Raw genomic sequence first — 25,812 nt, 5'->3', positions numbered from 1 at the left:
GCGCTCGTTGGCTACAAAAAGATATGGGGTCCACAGTAATTTCTTGGACTCAGACAAATTGAAAGACGAATTTCGTTAGTTGGGTCGGGTCCTTGAGGGAGAAAATCCAAGGCCAAGGGAGCCATCCCGTTGTGGCAAATATTTGGCCCTTCAAATGGCTTTGGGCTCATTTATCAAAGTCGGCTGTCGGCTAGTCGCGCGGCCATTGAGAATCAGAGCTCTTTTTTAAACAGCGTATTGCCGTACATAGTGTACGTTCCATGCATTCAAGTATCTCTTGCATTTTCTCCTGTCTTGCCCAAGTTCATTCACTTTTTCGAACTTCACTTTGAGTGTGTTGTCAGATTTTTTTGCGGCGCTTCTGGCTCGCTCTCTTTCTATCCCATTTCACCCAAATATTGGTTTTAATGGTTTCCTATGTCATCTCTTGCCTTGAAAATCGGTGTTGCAGAAATTGAAGCCAATTCAAGAGCCCAACTATGAAGTTTGGAGCACTCGGACTAGAACTTTCCCAGAAGGAACTTGGTTAGAAAGCCAAAATGGTCGTTTATGCAGGCGGCAAACTGGAGAGGGAATGGCGGGAAGCTATCAAACGAATACTCGACCGATCCAATGTACGTACATGGGCTGTTTATTGCATGAGCACTTTGGCTTTTCATGTTCATTAAACCATATCTAGCTTGTCTAATGCATACTCGAGCACTGTCATCCAGTTGCACGAAAGCGGAAAAAAAGCTGAGGGAAAATGAACAAAGAGAGGCCTGCCTTTTTTGTGTCATTGGGCTTGAATGAATTAATTGTGTCAGTTTGGACTTTTTTGCCAAGCCAGATTTTGAAGATCTCTCATGCATTAAGAAATCTCAAGCCTTTGGGCCAACTATCCAGATGCCCGAATTCTTGTTTATAAGTTAAACCCTCAAAAAATTATCATATGTAACATGTGCTCAATTGACGTCTGCCGTGAAATACACAACACTGGCGGCCTTTTCCAATCGATCAATGATCGAAACGAAAGGGGGGTTTGTTAAAACTGAGGCAAACTCCATTATCAGCCCGTTGTCCGATAACGTTTTGTGAGCACCAAAAGTATTGACATAACGTAAAGATGTAATCCAATTCTCGAAGTCACATGTGAATCGTATTTTGAGGGAAGTACATTAGAAAAAAAGACGTAGAGAGAGCGAAAGAGAATGGAGTTCCATTTAGTGATGGACGCTACAAAATGAGATTCAATTATCTGATTGTGCTCCTGCCAGAATCTAGACTTCTCCAGTGTGAGTTCTACTGAGTGTGGTAAAGTCACAAGTAATTGAAGACCGATATCTGTCCCTTGTTGATGGCACCGTTTCGAAATAGGCCCCTCGTAATTTACAATCTTTCAACCGATTCCTCGTTGATACATTTAAGAAATTTCATGGGCCAAAAGAATTGTGAGTTATGCACAGACTCAGATCTGGGCTTTGATCCTTGTAGGCAAGTTTTCGGTCAAGGATTCCTAAGAATTATTTAGGGATCATTTGTGACGAAGGGGTCCTTAATAGATCATCATTAAGTTGTTAATAAGAACAATTAGGCTCTTTTGCTCCGTTTTCCTGGATTATAAGACTATCGAAGAACACAGACACAGGGCCTAATATTTAGAAGATGGAAAAAGGAGTGATTTTTTGAAGGATTTGTTGGTTTTGTATAACTTTTGTTTCTGAAAGTAAGTGGTAAAAGACAAGATAAGTGAAGTGGAAATACCGTCGAACAAATATTATGTAAATTCACAAAAACTCATATTTGAAACCTCATCTCAACTTTTGCTCCTTGAGGCTGGTCTAATTTTCTTTGATAAGGTTTTATAAAGCTTCCCTCGTTTTACTTTCAAGGCACATAAGCGAGAATAGTTGGAATCCCCTTAAAATCTGCCCTCTACTGAGCTTGGGGTCTGAGATCCTCTAAGCTGGCTAAAGGGCCGATCTTATGCAATTGGAGCCATTGTAGAAGCTGGAAGCCTGAAACCGTTTGCTTGGGCAAGGGCAACGCCCCCAAAGCCCCCCAAGCGTATAGTGCTCAATGAAGTGTTATGTTGGTAATCCAAAATTGTTCCGAAGCCAATGAGTTGGCACGTGATTTGCATGGTTAAACAAGCTCTTTCAAAGGATGTGAGACCAGACTCATATTTGCCAGGTCATGCCGACTTGCTTTGAGACCCTAATATTCTTCGTGATTTTTATTCTTTCCTGCCCTTTTTTGGCCTATCTCGATTCTGAAGGTCTGAACTTTGAACCTCCTTAGAAGTAAGTCGAGCAGTAGAGCCGAACGAGCAGCTGCATTCAACTAATATGAAAACGCCATCAACAAAGTTGTCTGCTCTGAGAACAAGTTAAGGAACTCCCCAAACTCCTCGAGACATTTGAGATATCTAGTAAGCCTCGTGCCAATCTCTTAACACGGGATTTCTTATGAAACCTAACACGTCTAAGCAGTTCAAGTCTGAATCCGATCCACGTCAACTCTAAAGCCATTCAGTGATTCAGAAGGCTTCATTGGGCAATCGTGGGCGGGTTCTTCATTCAGCTCAATCGATCGCCGGATTGCCTGTTCTGATATCCTCATCATGTCTGCTTGGACCATTGCGTCTAACCGCCTGTTTCCAGTGTCCCCCGAAGATGGGTCAATGATAACGACCAGTCCATTGACCACATTTGCCGATCTCTGGAAGGAACAAACTTGTGTCATCATATTCTTCCGACGGTTTGGATGACCATTTTGTCGGCTTGCGGCCCGAAGGATCTCTCAAGAGATCGGTCCGCAAGTGCAAAAACACGCCATTCGATTGGTGGGCATTGGATTAGAGAAGCTCGGGGTGGAAGATTTTGTGGCCGGGCAATTTTTCCAAGGCGAACTTTTCATTGATGCCGAGGTGAGTTTCTCCTGTTCACATTGCTGGAAGTATATTAGTAGCTAATACTGTAGTACCTTCTTGTCAGTCAGGAGGCCTCTGTTGCCTCTGTTAAAGGATTATTTGGCCAAATTTTGCACCCAAACTCAACTCGTCTGTTCGTGAGCGCTCTAAGCCCACTCGATAGCCATGTTGTTGCTAGAGCTCGAGGGCTGCATTGAGATCCCTCTCTCTTCAAGAAGGACACGGAGAGCAATTTGGGACTATGTTTCTCAATTTGTATGCTAATTTAGATATGCAGACAACGAAAGTCATGTCATGTCCGTGGGGCTTGCATGTGTGCGGATCGCTTACTAACCCGTTTACTTTGGTCCTGGTTCGTGGCCCGCATGTATTTTGTCCATCAGCATTTCCACGAAGGCCTTTTGAAATAGACCTTCGGAAATAGTTAAGCTTTGAAATGCCCACATCACTCGAGGCCAAGCAACCAAAAATGTACAACCGTACGTACCTGTGTGTCGGTGGGCTGTTTTTCTTCCCGAGTAATACTCGTCCTATGGGCAAATGGCGCTTTCAGACGTGTACCCAAAGGGATTGGACAAATTATGCTGGTGTGGGGATAAAGAAATGAGGCTAGGGAGTCGAAAAGGTAGGAATAATAATGCCGTTGGGAGGGAATAGCCTCAACCGCCACAACCTCATAACTCGATAGAGGTCTTGATCATGAGATAGGCAAACGACTGCGAGCCCACCAAAGAGCCACATTTTTACTTACTCCGCCGAAGTTGAGTCAGGGATGGTGGTGGTCGCAGATAAAGGGAATTCAAAGGAAGACGAGTGGGAAGGAGGCTGGTGAGCTAATTGTCTAGGTTGCCTAGACGATTCACCGATTACTAGCATGCATGCATAAAGCGCCTCGTGTATTGGATTATGCTCGCTCTCTCGCTCTCTCTCTGCCTGCTGAGGGATTGTGGAAAGTTGGGAGAAAGCCAAAACATAACTATACTGTTCAGCCTTACATTAGCTCATCTAATCTCAAGTATGGAGAGTATGGCAACCGCTGGGATAAGTGAATTAGTTTGCCTCTCATTCCAAGATCAATGCAATCTAAATCACGTCGGGATTGTGGGAACTACGCACAACAATATCGGTTGAACCCCAAAAGTACTGGTACCTCTTTCCAACGCTCCCAGATCATTATTCATTTGCTTCAAGCGTTTTTGAACAGGAGGAAAACATTAATGAGAACCAATAAGGCTTGTGATGAGCTATTGGTTATTACGTGCTCATCCAGCCCACTTGTCTTCCTTTCCTCCCATCAAAAACCAACATTGTGACGGGTCTAATGGGAAGTGGGCATTGTTTATTTACAACGTTATTATGGATACCCAATTTGGTCTCTCAATTTGCGTTCATTCATTTTTTTACTGCAATATTCAAAGATCAACCAGGTATGTCATTGGGCGATTAGACCCAACGCCCATAATGTAATGTTGATGAATCAGACAGACTTGGTCTCCCGTATCACATTTCGAAATGATCGAATGCACTCTTTCTTAATCAAGGGCTCTTTATTTCCGTTAGATTTTAAAGTGCCTAATTCTGTTCTTAACTTGGTCTTGAAATGCATCGCCATTTACCTTTTATGTTCTTACTATTTTTACAGGCAGCTTTCGATTTTGTTTATATGTTTCTTTGGAATTGGCCTCTTGGAAACAAGTAACTGCAGAGACAAGCCATTCATTACTGGTATGTTACCACTGACTTAACATCGGTGTCATTTCCGAATTCTTCCGGGGCTTTCATATTTGACGACCGTGATTAAAAGTAGGTACCAGAGAGCAATAGGGCCTTTCCCAAGTCACAAAAGGGCAAGAAAAAATTTCCAATCTGCGCTCCTTCAAGAACATGCACATAAGAGATGTAGCACTCGGGTGCAGGCTTTTATACACTAATATTGAGTGGTTTTGATCGATGGTGACATATCTGAACGACTCGAGATCAACACCCACTAGCTCATGCTCGTGAGTATGTAGAAGTATTGCGCAGTAATCCTCGCCTTGGGAAGCCCTACACAAATTTGGCCCCCGTTGCTGTTGATTGATCCCTAGGCTAAGAGGGAAATTGAGGCTCGTTTTGGACCAGAGACAGAAAAGGAGTGATCTGAGTTACTTCTTACTTTGACTCGATGATAGAAGCATTTTATGATGATGGAAGCATGTTAGACCTGGTTCAAGTACGTTTTGAGCCATAATCTGGCAAAGGCTGGAGACAAATGTAAGTCAGAGCCCTTTAAAACCTTCGTGTTGTGCAATCAATCTTTATTTGATACGAGTATTTGTGACTTCTCTTTGTAGCATCAAAATCCGTCATGCTTTAACGATTTTCCCTCTACTTTTAAAGACTCACAAAAAGCAGGCAGTTAATTAATCTTTTTCATGTTTGGGGATCTACTGTGTTCGAAGAATTGTCACTCCCATATCGTGGTCAAAACTCTGTGTCACTCTTTTAAGCTTTTATAACGCAAGAACGAACTCAATAAAGCCTTCATTCAAGCAAAGACATGCCGCACTTCAAGTGTCTCTTGATCAGAAGCCTTCTCTCTTTGGTCGCCAAGGGTGGTTGGGATCTCCAAATGACGTTTAATTCAACGGCATGGCGTCAAATTGATTGAAAAAGACATTAATTTGATCCCAAACTCTTTCAAGTTGGTCTCTTTTGATCTCCATTTCAAAGCGTGTATTTCTGAGCAAAAATGCATCACGAGCATAGCCCTGGATCAAGGTCACTTTGTTCTTCCTGTAACCTGAGGCACAACCTCCGAGAACCATCCACGTTCAATGCTGCTTCCACTAGTACCACAAGTTTCGCACAATGTACACGTAGTATACGTACATGAATATGCCTTCTTACATACAGGGTCAAATGCCGTTCATCTCTCTCTCTCTCTCTTTCTCTGACATTTAGGATCGGAAGAGCTATCGTGACCTTGGCTTCCACCAAATGAGTGGGATGGATCTCGTGCCCGGGTTATTGTCCCCGCAGGCCCTTTCGGCTGGTTTCAATGCCACGCTTTCCGGTTTGGGCGGCAATATGTGGGGTAATGGAATGCAAAATGGTGGACTTCTGGTCGTGGAGCGTGGTGGCAATAAAGTTCCCTTTTCTTTCCGTCAAAACCAACCATCGGATCATCCGGATCGTAAAGCTATTCTGGATGCTCTCAACATTCCACACGGGGAGCGTCTGTCGGATGAGAGGAGCTCATCTTAACCCCATACCAAGAGCCTAGAGCCTAGAGCCTGAGCCCCAAGATGGAATTCCCCATGTCGGAGCTCGACAATCACCCAAGCGATGCAAGCGAATACTATACATGTAGGACATGCACCAAGAGGACCACCACCACCAAGTCCTACGAGGATTCTCTCCTTACGACTTTGTTGTACTACCCTTTCTGCCTACAAATAGTTACTGCAAAGAAGTTTTCTCGGCCTTCTTTATGAAAACAATGGAAGAAAAACTCGAAAGTTTCATAGTTGGATGATTTAGAACAAAGAGATTGCTTTTTTGTATGCTTGTTTCATTGCTTGACAATACAATAGTCTCCGCTCCGGGTTTCCAAAACTTGATGCCATAAAAAATAAACTTGACAGATAAACTATTCTGCTTGGTGGTGTTTTTTTTCTGGTGCCCAAACAAGATTGAGATTGTACCATCATTATGGGGACCATTTGTATTCAAGATGGGCTTAGGGTTGAAGTGGCCACAACCACGGGCCCACCGCCTCAGCAGATTTTCTCCATTATGTGGGTAAGCATTGCATCGCATCTCTGAGCTTCATTTCCCTCCTCCCTCAACACCATACTACGAGATACTCGTAGATACGTACTAGAGACGCTCTCCAACACTCACCCGGGTGGGTATGGTGGGTATAGTGGGTATGGTGGCACTGGTGGTAGACATAAATAAAAATATGTAGTACACTAAAGTGTGTCCGCAAAAGTGTGTGTGACACATACACACACATGGACCATCACCACCACCAGCACCACCACCACCACCGCCATGTCACCACAGATTCTTTGCACAAATGTCTTCGATGTCCTTCGAATGAGAAAAGCCTCTTCACGGCATCGTCACCTAGGTTAACTGGGTAAAAAGGTCCGATCCGGGAAAGAGGGACCGACTAGTCCTTTACGAAATATGAGCCTATTGTGTCAAGGCGAAGGATGAAGATTTCCGTTTCCCTCCTCACCTTTCAGAGCCTTGGCGGTCCATTCGTTGCAAAAGTGGAAACGGGCGAAAATGGCTCCCAATCAAAAGAGAAAGGGATGACCATTCAAGTCGGCCATCTTGACGAATGTGTGCAACGGGGGCCCCCTGACGAGGATACAAATGGGTGCATTTTCTTCATTTCTCAGCCGGCAATCATCTTAATGGCCCCAAATCTCTCATTTCAGTGGTCGTTGAAGTGAGTGGCACAATTGTTTTCCCAAGCGAAGATCCGTCCTAGGACAAGGCGAACAATTCCTCTTCGGTTTCTCGTCGTTTCTTCGGGCTAAAGGAAGTGGTCCTGGAGGAACCACCCAAGTGCAACCGGTCGTAGCCCCCCCTTCCCCCCCTCGTCACCATTCTCCCTCTTTCAGAAGGGGCTCAAGGCTTTGTTGGGCCGGCCTATGGGAGGGAGACATTATTTAACGCGAACAATATAACTGTCAGTCCCTATGATGTAGAAGCGCCTCGAACCCATAAATTGTTTTCTGTGACACACCCGAGGCCCCCTCTTTTCCTCTCTCTCTCGGTCTTGGTCTCAATCGAGGAGCCTGAAAGGGTTTATTATGTTCTCTCGCCACCCTGTGCCGAGAATTAAGGGCAGGGTTATGCACAAAATATCGCAATTTAACCTGAGTTATGGCCACTAAATCTGTCCTTAATGGCGAGCCTTATTTCAATATTGATTTTCATTCGTCCATGCCGAGTCGAGTAAAATGGTGAAAGGGATTGGGTTACCCAACCACTCACCCAGGCAGGTTCCTTTGGCCAAAGGTTGGCATTAAAAATTGATGCCAAATGCCACTGGAGAGAGAAAACAGTGCCCTTAACTGAGTCATCAAGCCTGGTTTCCTTTACCACGAAAATGACAAGGTACGACGAACACGAGGACGACCAGTCCAATGATGGAGTACATAACTACACGCGAGGCTGGGCACCCACTGGAAAACAGGAGGAAGACAAGGTCCCTTGTTTGGTGAAAATCCGTTCCAATTGTGGCTTGTGTCTGTTGACGGACTGGAGAACACTAGAGGAAAAGGACCTCAATACCTCTCTGCTCTGTAGCTCAGCATTCAAGCTCATTGCTGCTCACTAATCAAGCATCCCCCAGCGATATTCCAACTCCCGCTATGAAAGGACATGATGAATAACCGAGCTGACTCTGTCACCATTAAAAACAGTATATATATACTATGTATAAATGTACAGTGTGCGAGCGTTGAGCCACGGAGGGGCCGGGACCACGTGCGATGGAACTGGGCTAGGTAAGCCATAGAGCCTTCGAGCGAAGCGTGAATGACGAGGACGATATGAGACTTGTAATATTTGTTCCGAGGGACCATGCAAGGAAAAAGAGGTTCAACCCATAGAGAGACGAGGTCTGCCTCAAGGCGTTACAATCAACTCCAGATACAAAATGCAGATATATACCAGACGAGTACGAGCTCGTCGCTATTCATGTTGTATGAAAGTACGTATGTAAGGGCAGGCATTTCCCTCTTCGTTTTGTTTTGTGGTCCAAGATGCCTGGGATTGGAGACAAACGAAACCTTCAAGGCTCTTTTGGCACTTCAGTGTTTCCGAAGAGCATCTTATCTTGCTCGAAAGCAGGTCCCTAAATTGATTTAGAGATTTGCTAGTATCGTACAAAGATAATCCATCAGCTAACTTTATGGTAATGATTTAAGATAAGATATCTATTCAAAGATGTGGCTTTGGCGTGAATAGAAAAAAAAACTTGATAGGCAATGTGGTGCTGCCTTTTATGTTCTGTATCTGGGTACTTAAGGTCAGTTGCTAAATGGATTTAGCGTGCTCGGAGAGAATATTTTTATTGGGCCTGGAGAGCCGTTGCCGTATTTTCAAAGATCTTGCCCACGTGGTGCCAAGGCAATCATTTTATGCCCAATTTACACTGATTTTGATAGCCTATTGCTTTTGACACAAATATTTGTTTGAGCTCAAAATTGGTGATACCCTCCACAAAATTCTACTGGTGCTATGAATTATGAAATAAGATATTTTTGATTGGGGTGTACTTGTGTAGTGTGTTCAAAGTTGTGTTTAGTTGAATTGGAGAGAAATGTGTATTGAAATTGTCATGGGTGATAAGTAGATAGAGCTAGTCGATTAAATTTGGCAAAATAGCGGCTAAAAAAGCTGGGAAAATGGCATAATAGTTCGGAAAATAGTTGATTAAATATGCGGAAAACAAGCACTTAGTGGTGTTTTTCCAGAGTTTGAGATACATGGAGCTAGTTGCAAGGTTAAATTACCATTTTCAAACCTTTGGACAGGAAACAGACTACAACGGGCCCAAAAAGGTAACTGATTTGAAAATTGCTTTCCTAAAACTTCCGAAATTGAAGGGTCTTCCCTTTAATTTAGTCATCTTGAAGAAATTGTTGGCAAATTACTTTATGTTATTAATGCTTATGTGAAGTTTTCCATCAATATCATGTTCAAGTGGTCTTGGAGATCAGGCTCAATGCACAAGGAAAGGAGAGCGAGACATAGCTAGGTCCCCGTGCAAGGAGTTTTATATAACTGCAGTTCTACGCCATGCAGTTTTGAGCTTTGTCGAGACATCTCATCCCTAGCTCACCCTTATTTCAAAAGTTAGAATGTGATGCAGAACGTTTGCCATTTATTGCGTTTTGTTTGCTCCTGATGGGTTGACGTTGAAGGAAGCAGGAAGTTCGTATCAAAATGGAAAACCATGCGAAAAATGCACAAAATATGTGTGAAAACGGCAAAAAAACTGGAAGAAGGTGAATAGACCCCAAAAAGTCGAATAGATGGTATAATAATGGTGTAATGTAAGGATTTCAAACTTATCCGCTATGAGAGCTAATGCACATATGAACCCATGAATTTGATTTTAGCTCAAAGAATGCAATTTTTGACACCTTAAACTTAAGTAGTGAAATGTAGAAAGACGTTTACAGGACATTTTCAATATGCTAAATAAAACTAAAGATTCGAAACAAACACAAGGCAAAACTTGGCAAATCGTTGACAATCTAAGAAAAGTTAAAAAAGAATTCATATACCACATAATATTAAAATTCTGAAACAAACACAAGTAAAAACATGGCAAATCGTTCACAATCTAAGTAAAGTTAAAAAATAATTTGTCCCTAAAATAGCTAAAAGTCAAGCCTTTAGTTATCAAGGTCAAGTAGTAACCTAAATGATTACTCATGCCCTATTTTCGAATACTTCTAACAACCCAAGTGACATTGTGATAAGAGTTTTTACGGCAGAAAACGACGCCTGAAACTGACCTTAAATCCCTCTAAGTAATCAGTCAGACGTTACTTTCTTCGTATTTCAATTGCTGTAAACCCTTTTTAAGCATTGTTATTTTTCTGCTTCTCTGTTGAGGGCAGGATTTTTAAGACACCTACTAACGAAGTGGAAGTGGGCCGAGCACTACCAAAATGGGCCAAATCCAGTGCAGATAATTCATTTATACTTGCTTTGGGCAACAATCAGGTCTGATTAGCTCTATCCCACAAGTGGGCACTTACGTTGTTGCTGAAGATTGAGTTTTACTTGTTTCGCTTGCGGTGTCCGGAACAAACGCCCTGCCCATAGCCCTGTAACAAGGCACTATCCCTGCCCATAACCCTATAATGATACTGAGTATTTATAGTCCAAACTGAAATTGAACGGTATATTGTATTATTTTTGAGAATTTAATAAAAGAAAAGTCACAAGAATACCTTTTTTATGCTATACAAAGGTTCTAAACCCTACGTTTGGCCTTTTTTTGCATCACGGTCACATTTCTGAAGTAGAAAATCAACATCAAAAGTTTTTAAGGCTATGAACCGAGACTGGATCCATAGAGTGTTAACAGTATGAACTCTTTCAACATTATATTGCCATGGTGCTAACTTCATATGTCAGGATGAGAATGAATGATTTTTAGACACCCACTCAAATAGGACTGATTGAAATGCTCCTTCAATGACTTTTTTTTACAATTTGTTGTTTTTTTGCCATACCAAAGCATTAGATTCATACCGACAAAATGAAATCATCCCATCTTCTGGACTGAATCGGACTGAATCCATTTTCGGAACGGAGCTGTACCAAAGAATCAATGATAAGGAGGAACGTAGCTCCACTTTCATTGCAAAACCGGATGATTCCATGTCTAATCGACCCGAATGTGTATGATTTGTTGTTTCCAAGGCCTTGATATATTCCAGGCTTCGCTCCAATCAATGTCGCCTCTGGATAGCAAATATTGGTGTAAAACCCACTTTGGACACTTTGACAGAAGCACTTTAAACTTGAGCGCGGACTTTTCCTCCCTCCACGTTCGACCAATCTTCCCACTACGAAGTGCAGTTTTGAGCCATTTCCTTCCAATAACATCACGGTCACCTCTTTGGCAAAAATCGGCCAGATTCTCGTGGCCTCAATATCTTGACAATTTTGACGTGTCTTAAGATGGAACCTAGAAGTTATGTTGGTGGCTAGCGTGTGTGTGACGTCATAGGCCTGACAGGCCTGATAATGATGATTATGACTCCCTTTGATCCTTGTCCTCGACTGCAGCAGAGCTGAGGTCATTTAATACGTGACCTTTGAAGGGAATTTGCGTCTTTCCCGAGAATGCCCTTATCATTTGTCAGTCGTTTCCTCGGTTTGGCACCGAAATTGAGTTGGCCTCACCCTAGGTTGGACCCGCCTCAGGACATCAAGTTGTAATGAAAATATTTGGGGAGAGCGAAGGAAATGCGAGCGAGCGGAAGGTGCGGGGAAGTTTTTCTCCAGAATCCTGACGAGTACATAGAAGAGAGAAAACCCTGTCCCGTCTTAAGATTATTGGCGTGAAACTAGCAGACTTGAATCCCCCATCCCGAGGAGATTTGCTGCGTGGAAAAGCTTTGATGTAATTCACTCTGCCACGACAAACAACTCGAACACCCGAGATCAGTCGGGTTCTAATGGTACGAAAAGCAGATCGCTTTCTCAAAGATAATGCCAAGAAATTAGAGTGAGCCACCTGCTGTCAGTATCTCACGGTGTTCAAGTTAAGGGACGTGTCCCCTTCCATGTGGTTGGTTGAACTAAACCAACTCAACTAAGATGGTTCCTTAAGACTGGAATCACATCAGCACGTTCAGCTTATAAAAGAGATGGCGTCCGACCGAATTTGCCCTTGAAAAGCCTAAATGTTATTAGGTTTTATTCAGATTGACGAATCGTCAAAGGGACATAGACATGAGATCAATGACAAATGAAATTGTTACTTTTTATTTTGCATAGACTGACGATATTCAGTCAAGTTTATGCTTTTTTTCAAAAACCACTAATACATATAGGCTGCGTTAGCAATATCTGAACACTGTAGAATTTTAATGTCTAGGATAACTAGGGGCTTACAGAACTTTCTCTTGCTGTAAAGACATTTCCAACATTTGGTGATCTTTTTGATAAAATCGACCATGGACTCTGAATTGGCAAAGAAGTGTCAAATTTCCGATTTGCTCCACGCTGGAGCCTCAATTTCAGCAATATCCAAGGTCAGCAACGTCTCCAGAACTATATATCTATGCCGTGCTGAAACATTAGATGACAAGGGAGATCCAATAAGGACCAAAAAGAAGCAATCATAGGAGTTCGTTGGACACCTCCAGGCAAAAACTGTTAACGACCCCACAGTTGGCATGAGGTGCCTCTCCAATGAGCTGAATGCGTCTGAGGCCAGAATCAGGAAGGCAATGGGGGAGGACTTGGGCCTGAAAAGCTCTGTAAGGACTGTCAGGCACTTGTCAACCACAGCCACGAATGAGAAGAGGTTAATTAGGTGCAAAAAAGTCCTCAATGTCTTGAAGAGCAATGGTTTCATTGTAAAGACCTTCTCCTGACGCAGAAGCTCTCTTCAGGCGTGGAGCAAATCAGAAATTTGATTCTACTTTGCCAATTCAGACTCCATGTTCGATTTTATCAAAGAAATCACCAAATGTTGTCTTTGAGCGAGTTTATCTTCTTTCCAACAAAAGAAACCGTAGGTCTTTAGCTATCCTTGAAAGCGGGAAATTAAAATTCTACTGAGTGTGTGTTCAGATTTTGCTCACGCACCCTGTGATTGATTGGTAGTGATGACTACCCATACACAAAAAATTAGAGAAAACACTTGGAAGCCATGCTCTACAGTCCTTTTCATTCTCCTCTCCCTCCTCTAGCTGCAGACAAACAAACGGAGAAATACAAGAATACGCTCTAAGATGCCTGACCTTAACAAGGTATTTTTCGCTGAACAACTTATTGCTGATCTCTTCTAACACCATGACTACACCACCAACTCTTCCGAGAGACTTTTCAAATCCTATAAGGCTATAATTGCAATCGCTTTTGACATTCAAATAGGGATAAACAGAAGCTATATATTGTTTACTTGCAGCATACCACCGACTTATCACCATCATCATCATCATCATCTTTTCCCACTCAATTGTGCTAAAAAGATAATGGTGAGTTCAGAAAAAAGTGATATTTTTAAAGTTAGCCACCAAAAACTTTTGAAACTTTGCTTTTCCTATTATAATTTTGTTGGAAATGGTGATGGCCTAAGTGTTGACGCGTTATCAACCAGACAGTACACAATCTCTTCTAAGATGATTATTTACATATCATAACTGTTCGGAATTTTAACCATAGATAATTTGAAATGTCTCCCAGAAGAGTTGACGATTTATTCATTGTTTCGCAGTAATTGGATAATAAGTTCTTTATTTGATGATCTCTTGATAAAATCTGCCATCTTAGAGCGTATTCTCTCGGTTCTACGTTTGGATGTCCGCACCTACGTAGACTAAGCAGAGGGCACTTCCTCCGCTCAATGAAAAGGACAATTTTTTTCTTGTGGGCAGCAAAATCTTTCAGTGTATATTTGAAAGCATCAGTTTGAGGACACTTGATCAAATTCCATCACCAGGGTTGGGCAAAGGATGATCCCTGTAAACCCTCCCATCCAGAAATTCAGTAAATTCCAGGATGGGATTTTCGAGGCCAATAGTCAGAAATTTTGGGCTTTCCGGGATTTTTTAAAAGGTATTTGAAGGTCTTTTAGGAAAGTATGAAGAAACCGATACATTTCATGTTAGATTTTTGACAGTAGGACATCTTTTGGCAAACTTAAGTCCTCTTCCTAACATTTTTTAGACCAAGTGCCCTGAATTACGTAATACAGGGCCAGGACAATAATTTCATAATTTCGTCACTTTTCATTGTAGTATATATTGGTTACCCCCTATAAGAAAATAGGGTGGACTAGTCTTATGTATTCATTTTGATGAATAATGCGCTTGAGTTGTTTTTGACAAAATTCTTTCAAAGTGTTCTGGCTACTGTAGTTCGTTTCCCCAGTAACACATTGAGCTATTCGCTTTTCCTCATGGCATGCCAAAAGAAGTTAATTAGCCATCTCACATTAGCCTTCTGAGATTAACGTGGAATGCATTACAGATCTGATTTATAACGCAAGCACCCCCGGTATATTTAGCCATAGACTTCTAGACGCTGGATGTCGGACGACCGACCACTCGGTTGGCTAAACAGTACAATAAACCGGTTTGTAATCAATTCCCAGGAGACCATCCATTGTACTGTTTTACCAGCCGAGTGGTCGGTCGTCCGACATCCAGTGTCTAGAAATCTATGATTTAGCCCTCCACTCAAGGGAGGGAGGGTATGAAAGTGCCCTAACCAAGACGTTCTCAAGGTTTTTGAGGCCTGCGACAGAAACGATCGAGGTTAAGAAAAAAATTCAAATTTCCATTAAATTATTTCGGGCGATCTGGAAAGCCATGAAAAAATAATTCATTCCGGAAATCTTGAAAATCGCGGAGATCTCGCCCGGAAATACCACGGAACGGGATTTTCGTTGGACTGGCGGGATTTGCCCAACCCTGTTTATCTCGTCTTTCTAGATTTTCCCATCATGCAGACCATTCCAGTTTGAATTTCTGCAAAATGTTCCTTACCCACCAAATCCCACGGAATGACTCATTTTTCATCCACCCAGAACAAAAGCAAGACACCATAGAGGTCCGAGATATACTTGAAGTGCGTACATGACTTGGAATTAGTGATTGTCATTTTTCATCCTATACAATGGTTCTTATCTCTTACCCGCCCACTTTCGGGCGCCTAACGTGCTCCAACCAAACGAACATATCCGTATCTTCATGAAAAGGTGGTTCAGTACGCTAGTATTAGGAATACGAGTAATAGAAGTAGTCGAAGTACAGAAATGGTGAGAGTGGTGCTCGTGGTCCGCATTGCAAAAAGGCCAAGAATATCCGAGCTTGTGCATGCACTACGTAATGTTGGGATGGCCAAGACATGGCCGCGGTGCTCGCACTACCACTCAGTTCTCATGCAATGTGGAAAAAGCCTTTAAGAAGGCCCTGGCCATAAAAAAGTTTTCGAGTGACCCACTCGGGCGTGTTAACGGGGCGTGAACGTGTGAAAACAGACACCACTGCATTCTCGGATCATCGCCATCGTGACTTATTGCACGTCACTACATGTGTACGTATTACTTACTACGTCCACTGAGAGTGAAGGCGACGTGGGTAATGTAATCAGTAGAGAACAGATTTGAACGTGACTTTTCGTTCAGGTCAGAAATGAAGTAAAATGGTCTGTGTGAGAAAATAAGGATGCATCCTCGAACCAATTCGATCATGACACCATCAAGATGACATTTTTATAGCTTGATAGCGTGGGAATGAATGATTGAATGATTTTTCATGTTTAATTCTTTCTTTGATAAGCAAAGTTACCACTGGTAAGGCTAATTAAACTGGGTTTTGTGGTTTGTACGATGCATGCTTGGAAAATGTGTTGCTCGATGGGCAAGAAGGTTCTGCTTCCTGTTTTTTGGAGAACCTGACCAAAACGGAAAAACGTTTGCTGCTTCCATTTGCCAATACCAATTAAGAAGATTACTTGCTGCAATTAAAACAAATATGACGGCAGGTGTCTTAAAACTACTAATGATGGGACGAGGCAAGCTTTTAAAGCCTCAGAAACAAAGCGTTATAATATACAGTTGTGACCTTTGACCCAAGCACCATCTAGCACCCTTTGCATCGCTAATCAACGGTACAACGAACTCGGAAAACAAGCTAAACAGGAGTAGAAACTAGTGCTAGGGAGAGTTCGTCTTTAATCGGATTCGTATGAGCTCTTTGATATTGCTGTCCTTTCCAAAAAGGTTGAATCTGATCGATTATTTTTCCAAATTCTGGTAAAAGACTCGAGCACGTTCGGACTCGAGTTCGGACCCGCCCCAGCACTAGCAAAAACTGAGGGCTAGTAACTTTGAAGTAAACTAAGGAAAAAATCGCTTTGAAACTTTCTTTCAAGTCAAATGATAAATGAAATGGTACTTTAGTATGCTGATACTTAAATTCCAAGGTTATGCGTTGCAATTTGTGCAATAATTCAAAGACGCAACTGATATTTGGAAGTCATGTAAATTATTGTTTTCAAATCAAAAAAAAAACAAGCTTATTGAAGCTAAAGAAATTATAACTGATTAGGCTTTTTTATTGTTATGAACTTTGTTGACTCTCGGAAGTCCTGCAGATGTAATATGGTGCTTGCGTCAGATGACGCCACTCTTTACTCCATAATTTTGCTTCAAAGGCTTGGCTCGTCCCATCAGTACTTAAAACAAGCATGCCATTAATCCATTGTTAATCTTAATCCGCCCTCACCCCAAAATTCACCACTGGAACGCTATGATCCTCGAATGGAATCCAGCGTACAGATTGTTTTTACCCATCGCTATTTGAATATCGTATGAATAATCTCTGCCTGACTAAGGTGTCGGGGAAACGTGTCCATATATTGAGTCACAAAAGGAGCGAGAAGGAAGAGCCAATGAGAATGACTATATTAGAGACATGTATGACCGTGCTTGATCCAGCTTGGCAGTGTCCGATCTTGATGAACTAGAATCAACGTTTCCGCGGCCTTCGTTTGGCCTCTTTCGTCGAGCTTTATTGTGATTATGTGCCTTCTGATCCCGGCGTCAACCGTTTCTGTGTTCCAAACCAAGTTGTACCCGGCCAGTCACTGTGGCACCCGCCAAGGGAGCAAGGACTAGGGAAGTGCAGTAGTAGTAGATCCACAATTTTGGCGACGATCCCGTTCCTCTTCTGCTTCCTTTTGGTAGTGCTCGTGGTCGTGATGGTGGGGGCCATGCCTCAGAAGAGGAAGAACTACTAGAGATAGAAGAAGACACTGAGGCAGACGAATAATGAGGAAGGCCCTTAAGCCAGGAGGGAGACATTTGGCGACGCTTGCGAAGTGAATCGAAAACACGATCCAAGCCAGAAGAAACGAAAAGGACGGACCAAGGAACGAACGAACTGGAGAGACCAACAGAGAAGCGAGCGAGAAAGAGAGAGAGCCAGAAGGGACAGACAGCGAGTGAGGGAGTGAGTGAGTGACTGAGTGACTGAGTGAGTGAGTGACTCACTCACACACTCACACTCACACACATGAGTCCAACACACCCATACACATACACACACACACACAAAGACATTGAGCCAGTTCCTTACCCACTCGCCGGTTCTCTGAGCAGGTCGGAGTGCGAAGGATGAAATCAACGCATGTGGCATTTACAAGTTGACTACCAAAGTGAGAGGATGGAGAGCATGTTGAGGGTCCCAATTCTTGACACAAATTGCACGAAGCCTGATTTAAACGGACTTTCGGACATGTGTCAGTTGTGAGTTTGTTATACCTGACAAGATACGAGTGACCAGATCCTCTCTTTCTCGCGCACAAGCAAGTACGAAGATGATGTCAATGCGGAATTCTCGAAGAGGGTGGTTTCCTCTGCTCGCTTTGATCCTGGAAGGACCGTGCCTCTCCGAGGGCTTTGGCAAATACCTACAGGCTCATGCCGACAAAATCAATCGGAACTCACAACCACCCCAAGATAATGCGGCTGCCGTGGTGCAAAATGGGGGCCAACCACAAACGTCCCACAACCACCACCACACATCCTCCATGATCCAAAGATCCACGAACTTCAGTCATTCCAAACCAGAGCAGACAGACCTAGAGATCGAAGTGGCCGCCGCGATTCTCTTGGCAGGAATCTTTGTCGCTTTCATCCTCATCTACACGGTGTTCCTTCAATGTTGGTGGCAATTTCGAGAATGTCGCTCCAAGCAAAAGGCCAAAGCCGCCTTCACGTCAGCATCATCATCATCATCATCATCATCATCATCATCATCTGCTGCTGCTGCTGCTGCTGCAGCTCATTCCAACGGATTCATGGTGGGGAGTCAATGTCTCTGTGTGGCACAAAAGGCCTGGGAACCCATGGATGTCAATCAACATTTCCTCGGGAAGATTGACAGTATCACTAATGGGCCTGATGGCACCAAAATAGTGACCCTCACCACCACCGACCCGACGTGTTGTGGAAAAGGCGAGACCAAAACCGACTTGGCCCATGAACCGGGCACACCAGGAGACAAGACGACCGCCACAAACAGATGACAATCAACCTCGTTTGGAGACGACGATTTCTCCGAACCTCCATTCACCCACCTCTCGAGGCAGCTCTCTCTCATGGAACTGTTCCAAGACATGGGACCAGATTTATCGGACTCGGACCTAACGGGTACGTATCTGGATCCCGATCTGGAGGGCCTTTTGCCCTCGTCCAACTCATCCAACGCTTTGGATGAAGAGGATTGGCTGGCATCAGCGGACCGAATCGGTTATAACAGTACTAATGTGGTTATAGTGATCAATGCCAATATCAAGGTTGTGTTCTGTGACTGTGGAAAGGCTTACAAAATGCCATGGCAACCTTGCTCAAGTAACCATGACAAGAAGTCGTGGGATCCTGCCAAACTCCATCTCTTAAGTGAAACCAATAACAATGAGGTTTGCGTGAGCATTCCCGATGAAAAGAAGGACCTTTCGCGGTTTTAAACGTTTTCAAAAGACATTGCTCGCCTTGAACGATCCGCCGGCTACATGCGAAACGAATAAATCATGTCACCCAGTACAACCGCTCCACACAAAGACCACCACCAACATCACAACCACCACCACCACCACCATCACCACCACCATCACCATCACCACTACTAACCCATGTTGCAAACTCGGTGTCTCGGTGTTTCAAAGTTCTCTATTTGCGTATAATTTTCATGAACTTGGAATATATTTTTGTCACGCCAATGATCTCAATGCAAAGAATCGATACTGGATAGTCATTATCAACGAACGACCTTAATTCAGGGATCGCCCTTCGAAGGCTTTGTCATTATCCTGTGATTCTGGAGACACGAGATTCTCGAAATTCCATTCCTTTTAAGGGCCCGATTTGGTGAGGGGAATGTTCTTGACGAAAAAAAAGCAAAGAAAGTTCCCTTTCCAAGAGTTCTTTTCTGGGCTATTATTCCAGAGTCCTCTTGGGTAACAATTAGAGCTGCTGGGCTTCGAGTACTCTTCAAGGCTCATTTGACTTTGAAATTGAGCCTGGAGGATCCTCCTTGACTTGGTTCTCTCTCTCTCTCTCTTTCTCTCTCTTTGTCTCTCTGTCGACTCTCTGGATGTGTTGAGTGCATGCAGGAAGTGGGCTCAGGCTCGTGTTTATTTATCTTGGCCTGTGAATGAGGCACACGTTTTGTAGCTCTTAGAAGTAGGTTCGTGTTTGTGGAAATTGCTACGAATGGAGAATGGATGGAGGGACTTTTTCTCCTTTGCACCCCGCTACTTTCCTTTTAGTCCAGAAAGAAGGCGTCGAGTGAGACGAAAAAAGAACGCAGAAGTACTCGTAGGTGCCTCTATCTGTTATTCCATCCACTTGTGTGCTCATGCAGTGAGTCGGCTCTTCCTCTTCACTTCCGTTGTCTAGCCTTTGGACCAAATCTACTTAAGGTGTATGTATGTCGTAAGCTTCTTCCACCTTAGAGCCAGACAGCTACTAGCTAGCTCTCTTTTGTGAGAGCACCAACATCTTATCAGAGCAATCCCAAGAGTCGTCAAAGAGGGGGGGGAGCCTTGAGAGCATGGACCACCCGAATGGACCACCCGAAACTCTGAAGCAGGCCTATCCGAATGACTTCCAGTGTAAGTCTGAGGTATTACGACAGTTTACACGACTTGTCACCGTGCTATTCGCTGTTCACGCCGGGGCCTGTCAACAAGTTGGCTGGAAGGACGGAAAACATCGTCAAACTTAATGCTGCTCTCCTGCGATAACGAACACCAGAGAGAAGTTTGTCTGTGGCCTGACACTGGCGCTTACTGTACTGTACTAGGTCGGGTCAAATACAGTAGTATGATTATAGCTAGTTGATGCTCTCGGGTTCGTGGTGTTTAGTACTACCTATGTGTACTATGTGTACACGCTCGAGTTCCTCGGGATCACATGAGGAAAATGTGACCAGTTTCTCACTACGAATATTATGAGGAAGTAATACTCGAACTTACCGCAGTAAGGAGTCTCAACTTGCTCCCATAAATTAGCCCTTTTCTCAGGAGTTGTCATCGCCTCTCGGCAGAATCGTTTACTTTCATAATCTACTACTATTTTCTTCTCCAATTTTGGATCGCGATCATTTCTTACAACAAGGGTTTGGAGCTTTCTCTGTAAGTTTTCATTGTTTGCATATCTACTCGAAATATTCAAATGTGTAGCTATGCAAAAACCTTAAGAAAAGTTCCATTTCTTCACCAGAACAACTGCTACTTTATCTCAACATTCCAAGCATAACATATGGACTGAGATAATTCAATCACTTTTTTCATTGCTTGTATTGTTTTGCGGCTTACATTGAGGCTCTTTCAATAGAGTTGTAAATATTTTTTTCCCTGTCGCAACTTCCATGATATTTGCCAGATATCAAAGCAACGAAATTACAAGGTGACTTACCAAAAATGCTCGAAGTTGGTGAGAAGAACAACGTGCGCCCGTTTCGAAATTGGCCGTCAAATCCCATACCGGTATAACATCAGAATAGAAAAGAATTCCAAAAACTGACAAAGCATAACTGCTGTACGTGATACAATTTGTTAGAAAATGTGACTCTAGCACTAGATTGTATGTTTCCCAAAGAATACATGCGTTTTCCTGTTTCCAAGATTGAGGCAATTATTTAATCAGAAGAATGCGAATAGAAGATTGTACAATGTAACATCATATAAATGTCGGCCACAGCTAACACTACCGTAATTCAAAAGCTTATTTCGTATTCTTCAACCATTGCAATCAAGGACAAAGTCAAAACTATTCTTTCAGGTATGATTTTGATTTGAATTGTTCCAACTCTAATTTTCGTACTTTCTCGATGCCTGAATCCAAGCAAAATGTTCAACCAACTCTACATTGGGTAATATTGGATAAGAAGATATACTTCATGAGTGTCCATATCGGTTTATGTTATATTCTAGTCACCGATATCAATTTACATTAACCACTAATCATGCTCCCACCACCATACTGGCCATACCCATTTTTCCTTATTAGTTATTATAAATACCTCCACAAACGATCAATGAATATCTAGTCAAGAGCCACCACCCGGCAATCATACATGGACTAGCCGGTAGCAGCCACCTCCAGGCGGAAGAACCTTCCCCCAGACGACTGAGGACGTCAATGCGGTACTTGGGCCCAGATGAGATGTGATTCGTGCGGAATGGCCGTGGTTGTAGCGGGTGGGCATGGTGCAGCGGGATGCCCGTGGTCGCAGCGAGAGCGTGATGCGTGCGGAAGGCCCGTTGATGGATGCGGTTGTGACCGGGCCAGGTCGACAGTGGGGTGTCCGAGGTGCTGGGGGCGACATCAATACCTGGATGGTTGGGGAGGACCGGCGGACGTGGTGACCCGGATGGAGGATGGTTTTAAAAGTCAAACCCTGCAACATCTAGTCAATCCTCCTAGTCACCAAATCAATCTACTCTAGTCGTCTATGCATTTATTTTTCATGTGCATGCTTCTCTAGTCAATTGTATGTAACAATTCTAGTTATTCCCACTAAACCTTCTGTTATATTTTTGTGCTGTCCCCCATTGTCAACCCTGCCCCCCTCCCCGGGAAGGGAGACTTTATATTTCTGTCGCCGAGATCAATTTACATTAACCACTACTCATGCTCCCACCATCATACTCGCCATAGATATTTTCCCTGATTATAAATACCTCTACAAATAATCAATAAATATCTAGTCAACAGTTGCCATCCGATAATCATACAGTTTACTTTCTCAATATAAAAATGATGTCAAGTTTAAAAAGACCTAACTTTGAAAACTAGTTCCCATTTCAAGCTTTTTTCTACCTGTATGTATCGTTCTACTATTCGACAGAGGAAGATGTAGTTGATGATAACCTTTCTCGGAGAGAAAGGTCAGCTCGAGCGAAGTCCCAAACAAAAAATAACAAAGTGATGATAGAGGCAGTTTTCGGCCTTGGCCGAAATGCGCATAAAATTGCCACTTGTCTTACAGCCAAGTATATTTGATGCTCATTTCATCATTCTGAGAGATCGTTGTTCAAGACTGAATTGAAGAGCTGTGCGACTACACCAAATGCATCTCTAAGAGGTGGGTTTTCAGCAATTTGACCTGACTTTTGAATGAACCATTTCCACTATAATTAGAAAGGTCTTTGTCTATTTCGGTAGAGCCAAGTACGACGTCACCACTGGACTGCGACGGCAGTTCTGGAAAATGAGTTACTCCATCCCAATCAGTCAAATGCATTTCCCTTCAGACGAGTGGTAGACTCAGCATGCATTGGTCAGTTTTCATCTCAGTCGAATGTCTGTATCAAAAGTTATGAGCAATTAAAGCTCAACCCCATGGGAGCATGAATTGAATGAGGTAACACCACGTTGGTAAGATCTTCCCGACGTGGTGCTAAGCCAATCACTTTGTGCCTCCGGACGTACTGAGTTTCAAGAGCGTGTTGCTTTTGACACAGACGTTTAGTTGAGCTCAAAATTGTCGAATGCGTTCTGAGTCAACAACAGTCCAATTTGTGTGAAGGAAAATGTATGTATTCGGTTCATTTGAATCAAAGTTAATTTTCCCCCACCCTACCATCTCTGTCCAGTGGTGTCGTCGTCGTCCTTGCTAGAGCCTTTGTAAGCTGTTTAAATGTTAAAGAAAACATGACAGATCATAACCTTTAAGGGGGTAAAGGATACACCCTCCTAGAACCAATTGGCAACATTTCCAAAGCTAAATCAATACCTACGTTAACACATTAGCATAATTAGCAAAAATATCATCTGCCTAAAAATGGATTTGGAAAAATGCTAATTTTGATCCCCTAATGTACAATATATGCGTTCTAACTGGCAAGCAATGGAAACTGGTTAAAGGATGGATGGGATCACTTCCAATTTTTATTGCTTGGCAATAAACTGGCCAATTCACTGATAAAGAAATGCCAATAGCTTAGAGCAACATCAATTGACAATGGTTAGTCTTGGGCTCACTCACGTTCAGATTCTATGACCAAGGAACAGCCAAAGCTCATATTGAAAATTGATTGAGGCTTTGAAATGCTCTCCATTACGTCCATTTGTGTACCAGACAGCTTCAATTTGTGCTAAAACCACGAGCTAGTCATGAAAATCCGTTTTCTTTTAGTGACACATGCACATACGGAGCGTGAAAATAGACCAATTTAAACAAGGGCAAATCTCAATACAGAAAATAAGGATGGCCTTGTATGGTTTGATTAATCTGCAGTCGTGAATATCCAGGACAAAAGCGTGACCTCATAGCAAGTTCACCATCATCATTGATGTATCTCAGGGGTCGGATAGGGCCGAGATTAGGACATCCGTAATTCTCAATCAACCATTTTCCTGGCACACCGTATTTAACTTAATCTAGGCAAATCCAAGCTGTTAAAGTGCCTGAAGAAAAGTTGGACCAGACAATAAATCAGAAAATAATGGAGAGCATTTTCTTGATTTTCTACAGGAAGCACATATTAATGTTAAATGCTCACAACCAGCGAGCATTTAATCTCCATTGCTTCTAAATTCCAAGCCGCTTTACTATTTGGGTCTATCCCATCATTTAATGAGTGACTGACTTCATCATCCAAGGTCAATTCAACAAAAAACTGGTACCAAAAGAGAAGGAAAAAAGCAAGAGAGCAAAACGAGGAGTGCAGTGGCCTCAAGCAGTTTTAATGATTGGTTATGAAAAAAATGACTTATCTTAACGATTCCTTGGATCTGTTTTCGGTGAGACTAGTATATTTGAATAGAACTCAAGAGGATGATTCAATGTCCTCGAGTAAGATTGAACCCCCCATGCCAATTAGCAATTCAATGAAATGAGAGGAATGCCCATTGGAGGTTGTCAATATCATCATTCAACTTTCATTTACTGAGTCTGGAGAGTTTTGATAATAAGTCGGGAATACTAGCCACATTAGACACCAAACTCGGCACATACATAGGTAGGTACGTTTTTATTGTGTTGCTGCAACAGACGGTCAAGTTGGTCAAGTATATGGTCCACCTTTCTAACCTAATCTTCGTAATCCTCTTCAATATTCCTTTTCCAATCATTGACGCCTAATGGCGACGTTCGCCGTTCAGGGTCAGGCGGAGCACACTGACGAGAATATTTGTGTCTGAATATGGTTAAGGCTCAAGGGCCAAATTATACAAGGCCATGGACGAGTTCACACATCCATATTTCTCACGTACCTAATAGCTAGCTAAGTAAAGAAAGAAAGAGTGGGAGAGAGACGAAGGCCATCATGAAGGGGACGACGACGAGGAGGAGGACGAAGACGACCGGGAGGAGAAAGAGGGGGAGGAAAAGGTACTCACGCGATTCTTTTGATCTTGGTGCCACACAACAGCTCCGTCTCAACTGCTACTAGCACATTTCCCCCCTCCTTTGGTGGATGGACTCATACATACATAACTAAGTACGAGCCTACTACTATACTACGTACTGCTTATTCAGACCTGGGGGTTAATTAATGCAGAAAGAGAGAGAAAGACAGACAGAAAGAAAGAAAGAAAGGAGGAGAAGTTCGTAAGATCGGATCCAGATGACCCCGAGTATTAGCTCTTATTTAACACTTGGTGCCCCCAACAGCTTCGGTGGCCTCAAGCACTTCGTCCTCGGGTAAATGAGAGTCCCTCTTTTGGAGCCAGGACAGATTTGAAGGCGAGCCAAGTTGTCAAGAACGTTGACACTACATTTTGAGCATGGACGGGTGGATGTGGAGTGTTCGTTTGGAGATCCTTCTTCCTTAACTAGCACTCACAAGGAAGACCAATGGTCAAAGATGTGACGACCAGGGAACTGTCATTGGCAAGGTGGATATGGGGGAGGTGCCAAAAGTGACAGGTTCTTTTACCTACTTGACACGCTACCGGGTTGGGCCATATTTTCGCGAGGAACTTAAAACACCTTAGAAGCTTAACATTTTCATGCCAAGTTTTCTCATTAAATCAAGACTTGAAAGACTCGGACTGACTAAACATTTTGTCATAAATCAACTCGGAACTTGTTATGAGTTAGTTGTCTTGAAACGGCTTGACCGAAAAACCTGATATACACTTCTAAGATAAAGCTTGATAACTTTTAAAAACATAAAGC

The 25,812-nt window shown here is 42.9% G+C and overlaps 1 protein-coding gene across 6 annotated transcripts; it reads left to right on the top strand.

Annotated features, from left to right (window-relative positions):
* Window positions 1-1,469: 1,469 nt before the first annotated feature.
* On the top strand, window positions 1,470-6,545 carry LOC131893189 (prostamide/prostaglandin F synthase-like). 6 transcript variants are annotated; one of them, XR_009374645.1, is made up of 3 exons: window positions 2,002-2,908; window positions 4,554-4,636; window positions 5,855-6,545. XR_009374645.1 is itself a non-coding variant. In XM_059243160.1 (3 exons), the coding sequence occupies exons 1-3, from the start codon at window positions 4,233-4,235 to the stop codon at window positions 6,155-6,157; spliced, it is 492 nt and encodes a 163-aa protein (XP_059099143.1). In that variant the 5' UTR covers window positions 4,196-4,232; the 3' UTR covers window positions 6,158-6,545. The 6 variants fall into 6 exon arrangements, 1 of the variants encoding a protein (XP_059099143.1); XM_059243160.1 differs by lacking the exon at window positions 2,002-2,908 and adding an exon at window positions 4,196-4,338; XR_009374644.1 differs by lacking the exon at window positions 4,554-4,636 and having other exon boundaries at window positions 1,470-2,908.
* Window positions 6,546-25,812: the final 19,267 nt, after the last annotated feature.

The sequence above is a fragment of the Tigriopus californicus genome, chromosome 2, assembly GCF_007210705.1.
Source record: "Tigriopus californicus strain San Diego chromosome 2, Tcal_SD_v2.1, whole genome shotgun sequence".
NCBI classification, from domain to species: domain Eukaryota; kingdom Metazoa; phylum Arthropoda; class Copepoda; order Harpacticoida; family Harpacticidae; genus Tigriopus; species Tigriopus californicus.
This window is presented reverse-complemented; position numbering and strand designations above follow the sequence as displayed.